The 17,646-nt window shown below is 43.5% G+C and overlaps 1 protein-coding gene across 1 annotated transcript in view; it reads left to right on the top strand.

Annotated features, from left to right (window-relative positions):
* Positions 1 to 8,820, top strand: part of PTPRZ1 (protein tyrosine phosphatase, receptor type Z1) — a 165,868-nt gene extending 157,048 nt beyond the window's left edge. Inside the window, exons 27-31 of the mRNA XM_019543956.1 lie at positions 3,157 to 3,285; positions 3,606 to 3,752; positions 5,094 to 5,236; positions 6,787 to 6,922; positions 7,788 to 8,820. Of these exons, the coding sequence (XP_019399501.1) occupies positions 3,157 to 3,285; positions 3,606 to 3,752; positions 5,094 to 5,236; positions 6,787 to 6,922; positions 7,788 to 7,928 (696 nt within the window). The 3' untranslated portion in view covers positions 7,929 to 8,820. The remainder of the gene's footprint in view (positions 1 to 3,156; positions 3,286 to 3,605; positions 3,753 to 5,093; positions 5,237 to 6,786; positions 6,923 to 7,787) is intronic.
* Positions 8,821 to 17,646: the final 8,826 nt, after the last annotated feature.

Consider the following 17,646-nt stretch of genomic DNA (forward strand, 5'->3'; position numbering starts at 1 on the left):
CCCATCTACCTGGGCAGCACCTGCCCCTGCCCCCTCCCTCACCATAGGGGGCATTGATCTGCCACCCCACGCCCCTTCCCTCCCCCTTCCCCTTCCACCACAACGGACTTACCAGTTGGAGGCAGCTGTATCGGATATCAGATCAGTATCAGCCGATATGCCTCCTTAAATATCAGCTATCCGTATCAGCCCCCAAAATCTCTATCGGTGCATCCCTACTAAAAACTGTCTCTGACTGTCCCCCACCTGCACAGCTGTGACTCGCCACTAGAAGGCTGGCGAGCAGGGGTCTGACTAGGACCTATAGCTGTGAGTTGCCACCATGGGGCTGGTGAGCCAGGACAGGCTTCTGTCACTGCTGTAGGTGCGGGGGTACGAGATATGGATTGAGGAGAGTGGGGCATGAAACTGGGAGGCAGAGAGTTAATGGGATAGGGTGGGTAATGAAAAGGGAGGTGGAAAGGAAATGGGGGTAGGGAAGGGGTAGTGAAATGATGGAAGTCAGCCAGTGAAGGATAAAATAAAAAGAATTTAAAAAAAAAAAGAATTAAATAAAGTCTCATGTTTTAATAAATTGGGATTGGGGTGTGGGGATGCTGTTCATGCTTTTGGGGTGACTGGGATATGGGAGCAGTGAAGGAAGGCACTTTTGGGGAGCAACTGCCCTTGCCCCATGAAGGAAGCCCCAGCTGTTGGGAACTTGATTTAGCTTCCTACCTTGTTGCTCCCACCACCCACTCTGGACCCCACTCCTGGACCTGTCTGTACTCTGTGACATGGGTAGCTGACATGTGTTCTGCATGCCTAGGGTTGCATCCCCAGACATGAGAGGAGGAGTTGGCTTTGTGCCAGAACCACCCCCTGAGCCGTAGAGTTCACGGAGTATAAAATTTGTCTACACAGAGCAGGCAGGTGGGAGAGGGGACACTGCATCCTGGGATGCTGGAGGACTGCAACTTGGGCAACTCATCTCTGGGGAGTGGGTATGCATTAATGGAACATGAGCTGGGTAACACAGATCAGAGATAAACCTGCCTTGGAGAGGTGTACTTAAAACTAGTTTCAGGTGTTAATGTATAGACAATCTGGAAGTTAATAGTGCTGGGAGCCACCTAAAATTATTGTGTAATAAAGCCCTAATTATAACACAGATGAGGTATGTGTGTTAGTGGAGGGGGTCATAGCTCTTCTCACGCTCTCTGAGTGATACACAGGGCATGCAGTGTGCCATCTCCCTCTTCCTGTTTCTCCTGTTCTGTCGTGTTGTTTCTCTTTGTAGTCCCTCTGTTCTTGGGCACTACTCTGGCACTGAGGATAGTGAATGGGGAGCAAGAAGAAGAGAAAGCCTTAGTTGTAATGCAAGAAGCTAGGTTTGTTTGGTAATACCTATTATTGAACCAACTGTATATTTGGGAGAGAGAACAGATTAGGGTTTCGGGCACAAATGCCCTTCCTCAAGTTTACAAAAAAAGTAGGTACAGCCTAAGCCAAGTGTCAGGAAGAATAATTATTTTTGTTGCCCAGGCTCATCACAAAACATGTCATACCTAATCCAATACAAGAAATGTCCTGTGTTTCACCATGTGGGTGAAACTGTACACCTACAATGCTCCAGAATGAACTCTCACAGAAAAAACATGATAACACGACAAACACTCACTCACCAGGGTGAGAACACTTCACTGAAGAGCCACTCCATCTCTGACCTCAAAGTCCGTGTACTCAAGGGAAACCACACAATGACTTTAGAATATGGGCTTGCAACAAAAATTACAACTTTATTGGACAACAAACATCATGAATTTAACACACAGAATGGTTTTATGGCTGGTTACAACCTACCTTCTCCCTTTTCTAATTTCACTGTTCTCTATAGGTGATAACGGTCGTCTTCTCTTTGAAGTGGTCTTATCACAGAGCAATAAACTCAGGCACATATCACATGGCAGTTTATTCCTCTGGGATGCTGCGTTCGCACATGCACCCAAGACTGCAGCATGTTAAGCCAGGTCAGAGCAGCCCTGGCTAGCAGGGAGCTCCAGGGGGTCAGCCTGCCAGCCTGGGGCTACTCTGACCTGGCTTAACAAGCTGTAGAGGGGTTGGCTTGGGAACAAGGGTGCTCCAGTACAGAGCTAGCCAGCAGGCAGTCCTGCACTGAAGCACCCTCGTGCCCCAGCCAGTCCCATCAGCATCTGCATGTGGGTTGCTGCTCACTAAAGAATGCAGCCTCAGGATAGTACTTGTATTTACAAGTACTAACCTACAGCAGAGTTAATTATTTCCTTGTGGCCTAATAGGGCTACACATGCAGATGTTGAGACTTTACTGCAGAGCTAATTAGGTGGCTCTGCAGTAAACATCTCATGTAGATGCATCCACTGGCACTTAGCTTAGGCTGTTGCAGCTTCTGTCCCAGACTAAAGAGGAGGGCATTTGGTGCCTGAAAGCCTGTCTAACATCTCTCCCAACCATGAAATTACTCCATTAGAAAATATTACCAAATGAATTATGCTTTTCTCATATTTTTTGGACCATCATGGCTACAATATTGCAGTATTGGCTGCGTATAAATAATTTACAGGAGCAGTGTCTTTTTAGCTGGGAGGAGTCAATCCTTGAAGGAGAAACACTGTTCAGAGCCTGCAGTTCTGTTTCTGTATGACATTTCTCCAGGCATGTGAGAGAGAGACAGAAGGATCTGCCACTCTCAATAACTGGGACTCGCAGAGGTGTCTGGGATGCCTTTCATAAATTAGGGAAGTGTCAGAGAACTTCATGGAGCTGCCAGGAACTCTTTTTTCCTGCATGGCACCAACACTTTTAGGAGCCTGCACAGTGAAGAGCAATCTGCACATGACTGAGCTATATGCATTTTCATTTAGAGGTGGCAGTTCCCTTTAATTCCCCATTGCTTACAATTGTTGGTTTTTTTCCTTTTTGGAAGCTTGAATTCTTTTTTTTCTATATGTGCTTTTCTCCATTTCCATTTAACATAGATTGACTTCTCTGACTAACATCCACATGAAGGAAAAGCCAAAATGACTCCTATTTTATTTAAACATCAGTCTTTGTATGAAAAAAGTTTCCTCTGCATATAGTATTGGATATCATTTCTGAATCTGATTTTTGTCTGTCTTCTTTTGTTTTGTTTTGCAGGGTTATTATCAAAGTAATGAATTCATTATCACCCAGCATCCCTTGTTACATACCATCAAGGATTTCTGGAGAATGATATGGGACCATAACGCCCAGCTAATAGTCATGCTTCCTGATAGTCAGAACATGGTAAGATGTATGACTGATTGCTGTTGTTTGATCCATCCTGTTCATAGTACTATTCTCATGGGAAACATGGCTATAAAGACTATTTTAAAAGGATGCTAAAAACATTAATTAAAAATACAAGAAATCAAATGCTATAATTAATTGTGGGTCAAATCCTGAGGTCCTTATTCAAGGAGACTTGGTGGAGCTGTGTAATCTGATCCATGGGTTACTGGACCAACACCACATGCTAACCCCAGCCCCTCACACTGCATATGGTTCATGGCCTGGACTCAGTACCACTGTATGCTAATTATCTAACTTTGTGGCTGTTTTTTTAGGCTGAAGATGAATTTGTTTACTGGCCAAACAAAGATGAACCTATAAACTGTGAGAGCTTTAAAGTGACTATGATTGCTGAAGAACACAAGTGTCTGTCTAATGAGGAAAAACTCATAATCCAAGATTTTATTTTAGAAGCTACACAGGTAATATAATTAAAGTTGTACGCTTAGAGAGTTTGATTTGTTAAACTTAGTTTATGTTAAGCATTAAAGGTTTTAGTATTTAAAAAGAATATGCTAGGGGTAAGAGAGTACATTATGGTTAGCAAGTGCTGATTCTAAGGAGTGTTAGTCCATGTTAAGGTTAACTAGTACTAGTGATCAATCACACTTTCAGGGTTAATATCCTTTCCAATATACACCACACAAAATGCTGACAGAGGACTGAAGAACCTGGGTGTGCCAGGAGGTGCAGGTGTGCTCTATGCCTGCTCTGTTTGCTGGCTTTCTAGCCACAGTATGGGGCAGAGGGAGAAAGCCCCCTCATGCTGCTTGGCTCATGCCCTCCACCCACCCCCTGCAATCAGCCCCTTCATCCCTGGATTGCAGGCCCACTCCAGATCACTGCCCTGCCTCCCCCAGTCAGCCCATGAGTAGTGTTGGCAGCTGCAGGGAGAGGTCCCCCCCTCCTTGCCTGCTTCCTGCAGCCCATGCCATCCCTGTACCTGGATCCAGTCCCAATGGGCCCTGCAGCTGCCTGGCAGCTCCCTGCGACCCGTGCCCCTCCTCCTGCTTCCCTTTCAGTTTCAGGACCTGGCAAGGGCTGGACCTGGGTGCACTGGGGCAGTGCAGTGTGCAGGGACCTCTGCTTATGGGCGGGTTTCCCCTCCCTGCCTCCTCCTGGGGTCCCTACACCCCACACTTTCAGTCTGGTTGGGGGAGGCAGGTTAGTGATCTTGGATGGAGGGGCAATGGGGGCCATGGAGAAGTTTGGGTGTCAGGGAAGTGTTTGGGGGTAGAAAAAACAGTTTGGGGGGTAGAATTGGGAGGCAGCAGCCTGGCGGTTCCCACATACCCACTGCATCTTCCCCCTACTCCTCCTCTTCCCCCCTCCAATCCTGCTCCCCTCCCCCTGGATTCCATACCCCATTTCACCCCTTTTCCTTTTCTCCCCACTCACCCCATATCCATCTCTAGCCTGGCTGTTCCCAGTTGGATGAGAGCTAGTCTACCTGAGAGCAGTGTCCCCTGGGATACTGGAGAACTGCAAACTGATGCAGTAAACTGATGCAGCCCTTAGGCTATAATGTAGGAATCAATATACAACACTTGAAAGACAAATAATCTTTTTGCTGTCTTATTTTGAAGCGTCTACTAGCTCACAGAAAGAAACAGGTCCTTGTTAATTTAAAGAAAAGAAAAATTTGAAAGATGAGGGTTTTTTGTGAAATTGATTATGGGCAATGTACACTGTTCTCCCAAGACACTAGTATAAAGACAGTCTATTCTTTGAAGTTCTTGATGCATTCCAATTTTTATTTTCAGGATGACTATGTTCTTGAAGTGAGGCATTTTCAGTGTCCCAGATGGCCTAATCCAGACAGTCCAATTAGCAAAACATTTGAACTTATAAGTATCATCAAAGAAGAAACTTCTAACAGAGATGGGCCCATGATTGTGCATGACGAGTAAGATTTATAACTTTCAATTTTCTTTGGATACTGAATATGTTGGCATTCTCCCTTCACATCCATGTTTGCCTTTCATGAGTCTGAGGCATTGAAACCAAACCCAGAGCCTCTACATGAAATAGATAACACAAGCAGCAGAACTGTTGTATAGGTTTTTGTTTCACCTGAGTTGCATCAGCAAGACAAACACTGAACTAGATATCAAGCATAGCCTTTTTTGATTCTTAGTTTTTCATAACCTCATGCAGTCAAGCTTAAATGATTTTATTTCATTTTTTAATTATAGATAGAAATAAATATGCTATTTAGATATGACTTCTCACCTGCTCTGTCTCCTTAACTATGGAGAAAAGTGGTAGCAGTGTCAGGAGGACCTAAAGAACCTTGTTCCAACTGTGAAATGGTTCCCTCTCTTCAGGCATTGTGGAAAACAGCCATCAGGCTTTCAGAGGAGCCAGCAGGGCTCTTTAAGTTATGGTGGGAGCAATGGAGCATTAGAAGGGTACAAAGCTAATTTAAAGACATCATAGTCACTACCTCCTTCTGTGCTGCACTTCTGAGGCCTGCTTTACACATTACAGGTATTGTACAATTAAAAATACAAGAAATCAATTAACTAGTTAACTGGAGACCAGCTACACATGCAAAATAGCTATAACACAATAAAAAGCTCCAACCAGTTATAAAGTAGACCTTGAAAATGTGTACTAACTTTATAGCTAGTTGCTATTGAGCTTTAATTTGCATGGGTAACAAGGTTTCCCCTGCAGCTGGGAGCAGCGTCAGATGTCAGGGCTCCCAGCTGCAGGTTTGCACCATGCCCAGCTTAAAACCCCCAGGCCCTAAGAATTATGGCAGCTGTGATCCCCAGGGCCCAGGGGGTTCCTGCTTGCCTGAGCCCTAGGGATCACTCTCTGATACCCCCTCTAGGGCTCACTCTCTGATACCAGTACACACACACACACACACACACACAAATTCTCTGATTAAAACCTCCAAAATCTGCAATTAAAATGAAAAGCTACTGAGATATACACACACACACAGGTATCAGTTGAACAAAATGCTTTATTGATATATTTACAATATATGTACCTACCAGGACCCTGCTGAGATCCTCCAGTCCTGTGCATTTCCTTGCCCCACCGGTTTCCCTTGGAGCAGGGAGGTCACTGCACTGACAGCCCTCCAGCCTCAAGGGCCGTGGGTGGGAGCCCCTCAGCTGGGGTGTATAGGCTCCCATTGCAGGAACTTGCCAGTGCAGGAGGAGCCTGGGATTGGGTTCCCTCTGCACCAGCAATAAGGCACAGTGGGCTCTTATGCATAATCTTACAAGTGTGCCTTCTGCCTTGCAGGTGTGGCATGGCAGGAAGTGCAATTTTGTGAATTGAAAATTAGATTCCATTGCTCCCTTATCTTCTTGTGTAGAGGGGGCCTGAGGCACAGCACAGAAAGACACTGTAGAGATTCAGGGGGCTTCTGCATATTCCTGTGACAAGCTACCCCAGTTCACCCAAATATTTTTTTTAATTTTTTACTTTCCAAAGGCACGGAGGGGTGACAGCAGGGACCTTCTGTGCACTAACAACGCTTATGCATCAACTGGAAAATGAAAGCTCTGTGGATGTCTATCAGGTAGCGAAGATGATTAATTTGATGAGGCCTGGAGTTTTCACAGATATTGTAAGTAAATGAGCAAAATCTCTGCATATTTTTATCTCTGTATGTGGTAACTTTAGCATAGTTTGATGTTGGGACAATACAAGTGCAGCTTTAGTGTGTTAACTGTTTCCTGGCTCCAGGTCTGGCAGCAGCAGAAACATGCAGTGGAGCCGTTACGGGAGGGGAGGAGAAGATATTACCCCCCTTTTTGCCACTGATGTGTATATCAAGCTGCCAAAAAAACACTGGCTTTTGGTGGCAATAAAGAGAGGGGCATCTTCCTTCACCCCCAGCAGAAAACCTCCAGCCACTCTTCCACCAAGTCCTCCTGCTGCTTCTCTGTCCTTGCAGATGCCAGAGCAGAGAAGGTGCAGGATAGCAGAGGGATACAGGGTAGGGGGGTGAAGTGTCATCCCCCTTGCCCCACTCCCTTCTAGTGCCCCATCTTCTTAACACCTGGGCCTTGTGCCCCATTGACCTCATCCATTGTTACGCTACTGACTTTACTCCAGAGTTGGTGGTGTGACAAAGAGAACACTTGTTATCAAAGTGAACTTTTGGCACAATTTAATTGGAAACGTTGTCATTAGTTACATGGAGGCTAGGATTTCACCCCATACATTAAAAAAACAAATGTACAGGGATTTTTTTTCTCACTTGAAGCACATGCACAGCATCCATTGATAATGAGGTCTACACTAGGCAGGTGGGGCTATTTGTCACAAAATTAATACATCAGCCAATGAGTGACTTTGTAAACTGCAGGGACACATATACCATAGCAGTTGATATGTCACTTCAAATTAATTTGGTGTAACAGTATTGCAAGATGATCTAGCATTATTATTTAGAACAATACATTGAACATACCCTCTTTTTTCTGTAGGAGCAGTACCAGTTTCTGTATAAAGCTATCCTCAGTCTTGTTAGCACAAGGCAAGAAGAAAATCCTTCTGCTTCTATGGACAGTAATGGCACAGCTTTACCTGATGGAAATGCAGCTGAAAGCTTAGAATCTTTGGTTTAACTAACTCAAAACACACACATGCATGCACATACATTCATATGTATACACGCACATGCACACACCACCGTTGTTGTTTTCTTTTTTATATTACACGGGGGAGGAGGGAGCTGCCCAATTATTATATAATCTGTTCATTTCCCTTGTTCAAGCAACCTTTATTTCTGTTGCATATGACTTTACTGCCGAACTTACACCATTAACAATGTGTGCCTTTTTTGGGAAGATTTCTTGTTACGTCCAGACTAACTTGATTGAATTTTACAGTGTTTCTAAGAACTGACTTGTGGTATGTTTTTTCAGTATTAGTTTCCAATTTGTCTGGCTTTACTTTTAACTTAAAAATTATCATATTTATAGATGTTAGAGAGTTCTCAATGACAAATAAAGGTCATGTTTTTAGTATCTGATTTACTTGCTGTATTTATAGCAATCCTTGCATTTGCTAGAAATATAACTTTTAATATAGTAGAATGTAAATAAAATTATGTTCTCTATAATATTCAGCATTTTAAGACTTCAGTAAACACTTAGACTAGTAAACTGATACTTACTGTAAATACTTCTATAGTGATTCCATGGACCAAATTTATATTTATAATTGTAGATTTTTATATTTTACTACTGAGTCAGTTTTCTAGTTCTGTGTAATTGCATTGTTATAATGATGTAGTTCAATATATGTTTTTATTTTAACAAAAGTCTTCTGATATATAATTGTGCATCTTAAGTGATTAATCTTCATATATCTGCATGTAATTTTAACTTTTTGTGGGGAATAGAAAAACATTTGTTTTGAAATGAGACTTTTTATGAGAATAACATCTGTACTTGGCATTGTTTTTACCTACGGCATTGCAAAAATAAATATAAATATTCCAATCTGTACTTAGAACGCTGCAACATACAGTAAACACTGCATTGTTAATACCCAAGATTTTATAAATTCTGCCACTTGCTCTCTTCTCTACTCTTCCACTTTTATAGCAGATCAGCTTCCTGTTTTACTAATTTACTCTCAGCTGATGGCTTCTCCCGTGGTTATGAATCATAGAATCATAGAAGTAGGGTCGGAAGGGACCTTGTAGATCTTCAAGTCCGACCCCCCGTCTGGGCAGGAGAAAAACTGGGCTCAAATGATCCCAGCCAGGTAGGCATCAAGCCTCTTCTTAAAGATCCCCAGGGTAGGAGCCAGCACCACTTCCCTTGGAAGTTGGTTCCAGCTCCTAGCCACCCTAACTGTGAAGTAGTTCTTGCGGATGTCTAATCTAAACCTACTCTCCAATAATTTCTGTCCATTATTCCTTGTCATGCCAGGGGGCGCTAGGGGAAACAAGGTCTCTCCCAAACCCTGCTGGTCCCCCCTAGTGAGTTTATAGATAGTCACCAGGTCCCCCCTCAGCTTTCTCTTGTGAAGGCTGAACAGGTTTAGGTCCCGCAGTCTTGAATAGTTGAAAGATTCAAGGTCCCTAGTTACTTGCCCTTATCCATGATGGGTTTTGTACCATCTGCTTGTGCCTTTGCTCTCAGCTGCTCAATTCTTTGCTGTCTCTTAGGATCTAGAACCAGTAAGCATTAGCTAAGCCGGAAGTAATGTCAGTGTGGCCCTTTAACTATCTTTAAGCATCTAGGAGCCTTTTAATTTGTACTGTAAGTCTAGATTGAAATTAGTCCCACAGTGTCCAGTAAAAATGAAAGATGCTGAAGTAGATCTAGTTTTAGTGAGGAACTTCTCAAGTAATGATAAACTTCTCACTTTGGTACAGTTGGTTTTAAATTTTAGGAAAAAACACAGTTTAATCCATGCCATGGCATCTACAGGGGAAAGGATTTAATTCCAATAGAAAACTAAAGACAAGTGAAGAAAAATCTGCTTGGGCTTAGAGCTATTTGAATCATTGGAAGAGGCTTTTCTATACCTTATGTGAAGAGTGCCTGGCAACAAATAGGTAATAAAGAAAATTTCTAAGGTCACAGCAAACTCAGCATTCAGACCCCAGAGAAATAAAGGTACTAACACATTGACAGGCTGTATAACTTCAGAAGAAAATGATTTACTGGACTTTGTCTCCATCTTCCAGATTTATTGGCCAATCTTGGATCTAAACATTACCTCTTTCCTGCAACAAAAGGAAGCGTTTCCTTTTAGAAGTCACTAGGCATGTCTTCACGTGAAATTAATGCAACACAATAAACTCCGGCGCAATATGAGCCAGAGTTCATTGCTCCTGGGTACCACATTTACCCCTGGGACTGCAGCATATTGATCCAAGTCAGAGCAGTCCTGGCTGGCAGGGGGTCCAGAGGATCAGCCTGCAAGTCTGGGGCCACTCCAGCTCTGCTCAACTTACTGCAGAGGGGCTGGCTGAGGAACAAGGGTGCTCCAGAGTAGGGCTAGCCTTCGGGCAACCTCTGCACTGAAGCACCCTCATGCCCCAGCCAGCCCTGTCAGCATCAGCATGTGTGTTGCTGAACGCTAAAGAACACTGCCATACATAGTACTTGTGTTTACAAGTACTAACCTGCAGTGGAGTTAGTTTCCTGCAGCCTAATAGGGCCACGTGTGTAGATGCTGAGACTTTACTGCAGACCTAATTAGGCAGCTGCACAGTAAACAACTCATGTAGATGCACCCACTGTTATTCAGTCAGCTCCACCCAGCAGTGCAGGATTTCTCTAGGAGGAGAGGCAGAATGTTAAGTAGTGTATAAAAAGGTAGTATATAAAAAGATAAAGCCAACCTAATCTAGATTTAGGAAGATCTAAAATGTAAAGGAATGAAGCACCTACCATTCATGCTGAGCTAAGGCACAGTGAAACTGATGGCCTTTCTCGAGAGACAGACTAGCACGTGGATTGCTAAAAGTGTGGCAGATTTATTCATGTTTCTGTCTATTTTTGTCCCCTACAAATGAAATTTCAAGTATGGGTGAACTAACCTGAATCAGTCAAACTAAGCCAATGCACAATTTGTCTTCTAAAATTGTGCCAATGTGTTCATTCGGTTAAATCCCCTTTTCCACTTGACCTCTTCTCCTTCTAGAGCTATGCAGACTGTGCCTCCTTAATTCAAAGGGTCAGCCACTTGCATGAATAATTCATAAGGCAACAGCAGAGCTTGTTTTGTGAATCAAATTTATTCCCCACTAAGCTTACACAGTTCTCTTTCTCTCTTACTTGTCATATTTGTATGTTTGCTATTTCTAGGTAGGAAGCATAGCACTGTGAGATTCATTACATGTGAGTATGCAATGAAAATTACCTATGTGTAGTTTTAATCACCTAAATTACTGTGACAGTTTCAATTTTGTTTCAAATCCTATATTTGTACAAGTACTCATGGTTTAAATGGTATATTTTGTAATTAGATTATAAGAAAAAGTTACATATGTGCAGTACCTGCTGATTTCTACCAAATATATTTTTATTTATGATAGCAAACCTACATACATCGGATCTCTGAAACCTTTAGGTATTGAGTTGCAATTGAAAAAACAGTACTAAGTTCATTCTTAAATAGAAGACATAATCGTCCAAGGGGTGTGGGCATCTGCTTACTTACTATGTCTTGCCAAGGCACTGTCTTCCAGTGACATAAACTTCCAACTTTGCCCAACTGGTTCAACAGCACAGATATGGACTGCATGTTGGATAATTCCCTCATCTTCTGTTCCAGAAACATGGAATATACACAGACAAAATAATTTTTCTTTTCTTAATCCCTTGGGGTGCAAGTGCCAGGGAGGTTAATTTTGATCTTATGGCTGCTTCCTAACCCCATTTCCTAATCCTCTTACTTTATATTCCCTCTCTTCACTATAATATTGGCACACAGCAAGGGTATAAGTAATCTCAATGCTTTTGTCTGCTACTTCTCCAGCTTCTGCTCTAGAAAAATGCCTCATAGCCTTACACAAGTTCGTGTTGTTGATTTTTTTTTTCCTGTGACATGTATGAGTACTGATCTCACTTTTAAAATACCTCCATACAAACCCAACATTTTTTACAGCCCAATATGTTCTACTATATTGCTTATGTAAAAGCAGAAAGAAATGTTCCTTTGCCACCCCAACCCCTTGAACTAACTGTTCCTTTTAAAGTAAACTGATTGACAGACATTTTAAAATATAATCCAAGGAATCAAGTGTTGTGCCAAGATTTCTTCTATCGATTTTTTTGTAATCACATTCATCATCTTAGCATGCTGACAAGTTATTTCAAACATAAGTCCTTAGAATAATCTCTTTACTGACACATATTGGATCTAGAAAAAAATTAAGAATCATAAGAAATCTTCTATAAGCTTCAACTTGTGATGGATTACTGATTTTAATAAATGTGTTTCAGTTCCTAAATAGAGCTGGCAAGTAATTCTCAGACAAATGCCATATTCTAATTATTTTTTTTCTTGTAATCCAAGCTACAGACTCAAAAGACATATATAGTCGTCTTTGCAAACTGGGTCAAGTGTGGAAAATATGTTAATATACTGCAAATCTCCAAATAAGTCATAACAAACAATGTCAATTTAAGGCTTTTTAAAAAGTTATAACAAAGCTATGTATGTCAAGAAGTGATTAATGTCCCCTCTGCTAAGAGACAATTAAAAAGCAAACACTCCCTACCCCATACCCCTCCCAATACTGTTCATCATCCACCAGCACCCAGTCCTTGAAAATAAAGCATCTGTTGTTGTGTTTTAACATCTGAGTAAAAGCTTTACATAAGTAGTTTGTGCATCACTTGCAACTGCTTTAAAGGTACAATAACCTATGATTTGCTCATCTGCTTCCTAGAACAGTGGTCTCCAAACTTTTTTGATTGCACACCCCTATCAGTAAAAAATTTTTGAGCACGCACCCCCAATATATGTATATTTACATAAATATAAATAGAAGTTCTAATATTTTCTTCCCGCACCCCAATGGATCATCATGCGCACCCCACTTTGGAGACCACTGCCCTAGAATACAAGTGGTGGTTTTAGCAATTAAACAATTACTTCAGTTATAGGAGGAAAAGGAAAGGTAGTGATGCCTGACACATGCTATTATTTACTCATGATTTTGCCAAACTTTAATCATTTGGGCTGAAACTTTCCATTCCAGGTGGGAATGTCATAACACTTTTATGAAGTCCTGTGTCCCCAGGCTTTAGAGCTACAGCTTGATTTTGGTGAGGAGAATGAAGCAGGGTTTGCTGTAATGTCAGGGATGTGCTTTATACCATCCCTATATGAAGTCCCCCAAATTTGTCATGGCATATGGCAGTAGAGATGTATTAGCATAGGACAGCATAAGTGCCTGACAGTTCTATCTGTATCACATGCAGTCTATCCTGAAGCATCCCAGACTGAAATGGACTTTCCTACCGTTTCTCACTCAGAAGTCAGAGGAGCTGCAATGGTACTGAGTGTAGGAACTGAGAGCAGGGAGACGGAGGAGGAGGAAGGCAGCTTAGAACCATCAAGAATTGGGAGAGAAGGAAAGGAGCCAGAGGTAGAGAGGGGAATCAGAATGGGAGGTTGGCGTGATAGGTGGGTGGAGAGCCTAACATCCGGGATTTTGTCCCTAATGCTGGGCTCCCCACTTGCCAGATGTTCCAAGGTTGCCCCAGGCAGTTGCAGTCTGTGATGCTGTGCTTCATGTGGTATCCTTTCAACTTGCCAACATGTGAAGAGCCCATCAGTGGTCCAGCCCTGTCTGACACTGAAAACCATGTGGTTCATCTCCATGCAGAGATGAACCATGCAGCTGTCAGGAAGGTCTCCCTTCACTGGTACCTAAGGCACCACAGCAACTAAAACTCCCTTGTCTCTTGTCTCCAGCTACCTAGAGCATGTGCACCTTGGGGCCAGGACTGTCCCCACACCACCCCAAAGTAACTGGTGAACTTAAAGACCCATGATGCAGCCTGCATTGAGATTCATGGTAAGGCTTTTCCTTGATACATACTCAATTTAAGGTGAGATGGAAACCAGTCACAAAAATGTTCCACAGATTGTTTTGTTCTGCCACTAATTGCCTGAACACATGGCAGTTTTATTCTTCATGGCATAATCAACATACATCGTAAGTGTAAAATCTTCCAGGGGCCATAGACTTAGAATACCAAATGGATGCATCTAGAGCACTACTTTGCAGTCCAAAATGGAGAAGCCAGATGAACTATTGAATTGGCTACAGCAGAGCCAATCTGGGCCACTGTTTGAAACTTGGACACATTGGATATTTAGGTACCAGAATAATCAGTCTGGCCTGCACCCTTAATCGGCACCAAGTTACTGGAACTGGGACAGTCCTGGACATTCCTAGAAGCAGCACTCCACCCACCTGGAAAACTTTAAAGTCAAACAGGGCAGGACCACGGCAGTTTAGGCAGCAGCTGAACGGAAGTTCTTGCTGCCTTGCCATCTAAATTCTGCTTTAGGCATCTACAAGTCTTTTATTAGATCTAGCTCTAGCTGCCCAGCTCCAGGAGAAGGTTTAGGGTTCTGCACACCCCTAATGGAGGGAGGCACTTCTCTGTAACCAAAGGAAGGCAACTAAGTCTACTAATCCCTCTTCTTAGCTTTTCCTAACAGCTAGGTTAGCTGACTTCCTGATCAGTCAGAAGGAAGGTAGAGATGTACCTTGTATAAACTAGAGATTAACCAAGGCAGAGATGCATAAGCTTTCATGAGCAAGAACTCACTTCATCAGATGCTATGAAAAGTTATGTAGAGGGCAGACTATCAAATAGAGTCATTTGAACAGAAAAGGTGGAAGGGGTGGCAACGCTGAGAGAAGCACAGGGATCAAAACAACTAACCCAGGTAACGGGCCAATAATCCATAGCCCCTGTTTAGACCATACTTAATACAATCCAGTCTAAGGATGGTTTCTTATTCCTCAGTTTCACATGCATGTTGACTCTCACTGTATAAGAACAGGTCCTGTGGAGCTAGAAAGGTTAGTGTTCTGGCACAGGTTTGTGCGCATTTTGGACTTGATGTCAGATTGCTTTCCTCTCATCAGTGTCCTGCTCACATAGGGATTGCCCAGTCTGTCCAAAGGAGGCAGCAGAAGGACACTGCAGGTGATGGTGAAGAAGATAGTAGAGGAGCCAGTGAATGAACCTGAGCTGTTATAGTCTATGTTATTTGAACCAGTGATGATGTGGTCTGTGAGGTATTGCTGAGGGGGTACAGCTTTGGGTCTATTGCAAGTCTTGATTTTTCGATGAGAATAAGAGTTAGGTAGCCTGCTGCTTGAGAGATACCGTTTGAGGTTGTGGGAGCTGACTACAAGCCAGGACAAGTTTGTCCCCCCATGGCCACCTTGAGATGGTCGTCATTTTCCAGGACGGGATTGGAGGTAGTGCTGTGTCAAGCTGGGGGCTAAGTGACAACCAGAAGCAGTCTGTTGGTCTTATCTTGGGGTTGGTATTGTAGCAGGTTGGAGCGGGGTCTGTGACTGTTTCTTTTGGAGACAGGTGGCTACAGGTTTGGGCTTGTATTGTATGCATAGGAATCCCTGCTCCAGATCTTGCATCCCAGTCAGTGGGACCACCTGTTTATTGTGCTAGCTTGTAGCTTCTGTGTCTAACTGGTCCCATGTGATAAATAGGGAGCCCTGAGGCCTGCCCTGAATGTTTGTTAGGATTTCTATTATAGAGCTAGAGGCCCCCAAAAAGTGGTGAGATGTCCAAATCCTTTTTTGGACTAGCACACGCATTCCACACCTTGGTCGCTCCATATCCATGACTGCCCCTATGACACCAGGGGTAGGTAGGGGGTGTTCCTGAATTGATCACGGTATCATATCCATGCCTAAGATCACTGGAGCAGAAAAAGGAGGCATAGCAGGGAAATTAATTAAGTTTTTAAGAAAGAAAAAACAAAACCGCTGAGCCTCCACACTAAGACAGAGTGCATTACTCTGCTCTCCCTGAACCCTGCTCTCCACAGAGGGGGGTTTTTTGTACTAGTAGGATGATTTCAATTAAGTGGATGGCATTTTTCATACTAAAATCATGGTACTGGTGCAAGCTCTAGTGTGGTCACAGTTGTAACAACATAGCTTGTCCTCCTCTTATGGAAATCTGTTACCTTGCCTCGCAGCTCGGGGTAGGGAGGGAGGTAGCAGTGAGGAATATACTGCTGTATCTGTACGAGTTTAGTTAACCCACTGTCATTACTGTGTGTGGCCCAGGCAACTGCAACAGAGCAGAACGAGCCCCAAGTAAGTACAGCGAGGAGTGTAAAGTGGGTGTTGATGATAGTTGTTGTAACAGAGATGTGAAAAAAAATTATCAGGAGGCCTGAAAAAGGAGTGTATCCTCAACATTGCCTGCCAGCTCCAGAGAGGCAGAGCTAAGACTGTGTAGTGATATGGAGGAGACTTTACCCCATAATGGCATACTTGTATTACACTCAGTAGCTGGTCAATGTATAGATGCTAGCAAAGCCCTGACACGACCAGGATCAGAGTGTCATGCCCCTTACCTGTATGTATGTACAGTTCCATTGTACTTTCATTGGAGAGCCAGTCGACCACCCCGTAACTGAGCCATATAACACTTCTATTCATTTCAGTGTGTTGCACTCTGGATCCTGGACTAGAGAAGAAGCATTTGGCTATCCTTTTATTCCAGTGGAGATGTTTAGCATGTAGTAAGGTGCTTCCCTCTGCTTAGAATACTACTTCCCACTGGTAGCATAATGCATGCATGACTCAGTAGGACGTCTGACCCAAGCCAATAGATAGCTATATGCATGGATGGGAGAATGAAGCAAAGCACTTGACCATGATATGGGCAACCTGAGTGCTAGGGCTTGAACTCATCTTCCTTATGTCCAGTGTCCTTAACCCCCTAAGCTAGGACTACCTTTTGTGCCCCTCTTTTTGAAGTTGGCACACTGGATAACCAAGAGGGGGAAAAAAACCATGGGGGGAGGCCACCAGGAAGAAAGGAGTCTTCATTTGTAGCTCAGGGTGACTGCTGCTGCCTTGGAAGAGAGGGGAACTTAGGTCTGCCACCCCCTCTCCCAGGAAGAGACAACCAGGGAGAACTATACTGTGGTTGCTCAGGGCTGCAGGGGGGCGGTCAGGAAGGCCAAGGCAGAGATGGAACTGGGACTAGCTACCCAGATCAAGGACAACAAGAAGTCGTTTTTTAATGCATAGGGGACAAAAAGAAGGTCTGGGTAACATGGGGCCCCTGCAAGACACGCTAGGAAATTTGGTTATCACACCAGATGACAAAGCTAACCTATTTGACGACTCCTTTGCCTCCATTTTTCCTGAGCAGGGACCAGATCAGCCCTGCTGTTAGGCCCCCCTCATGCCAAGAGTCAGCGAGGATCTAGTCAGGGAAGTTCTGGCAGGACTGGATGTATTTAAATCATCTGGTCCGGATGATCTCCACCCCAGGGTGCTGAGGGAATTAGCTGAGGTCATTGCAGGACCCCTGGCACAGCTTTTCGAGCACTCATGGTGTCCTGGTGTGGTGCCACAGGACTGGAAAAGGGTCAATGTGGTTCCCATCTTCAAAAAAGGGAGGAAGGAAGACCCAGGAAACTATAGGCCAGTTTGTCTTACCTCGATCCTGGGCAAGCTTGTTGAGAGAATTATTCTGGCACATGTCCACGAAGGGCCAGCAAGGGAAATTATGCTTAGGAGCAATCAACACGGGTTCATTAGAGGCAGGTCCTGTCAGACCAACCTGGTGGCCTTCTGTG

Source organism: Crocodylus porosus, unplaced genomic scaffold (assembly GCF_001723895.1).
Source record: "Crocodylus porosus isolate Cpor-Errol unplaced genomic scaffold, CroPor_comp1, whole genome shotgun sequence".
NCBI classification, from domain to species: Eukaryota; Metazoa; Chordata; order Crocodylia; family Crocodylidae; genus Crocodylus; species Crocodylus porosus.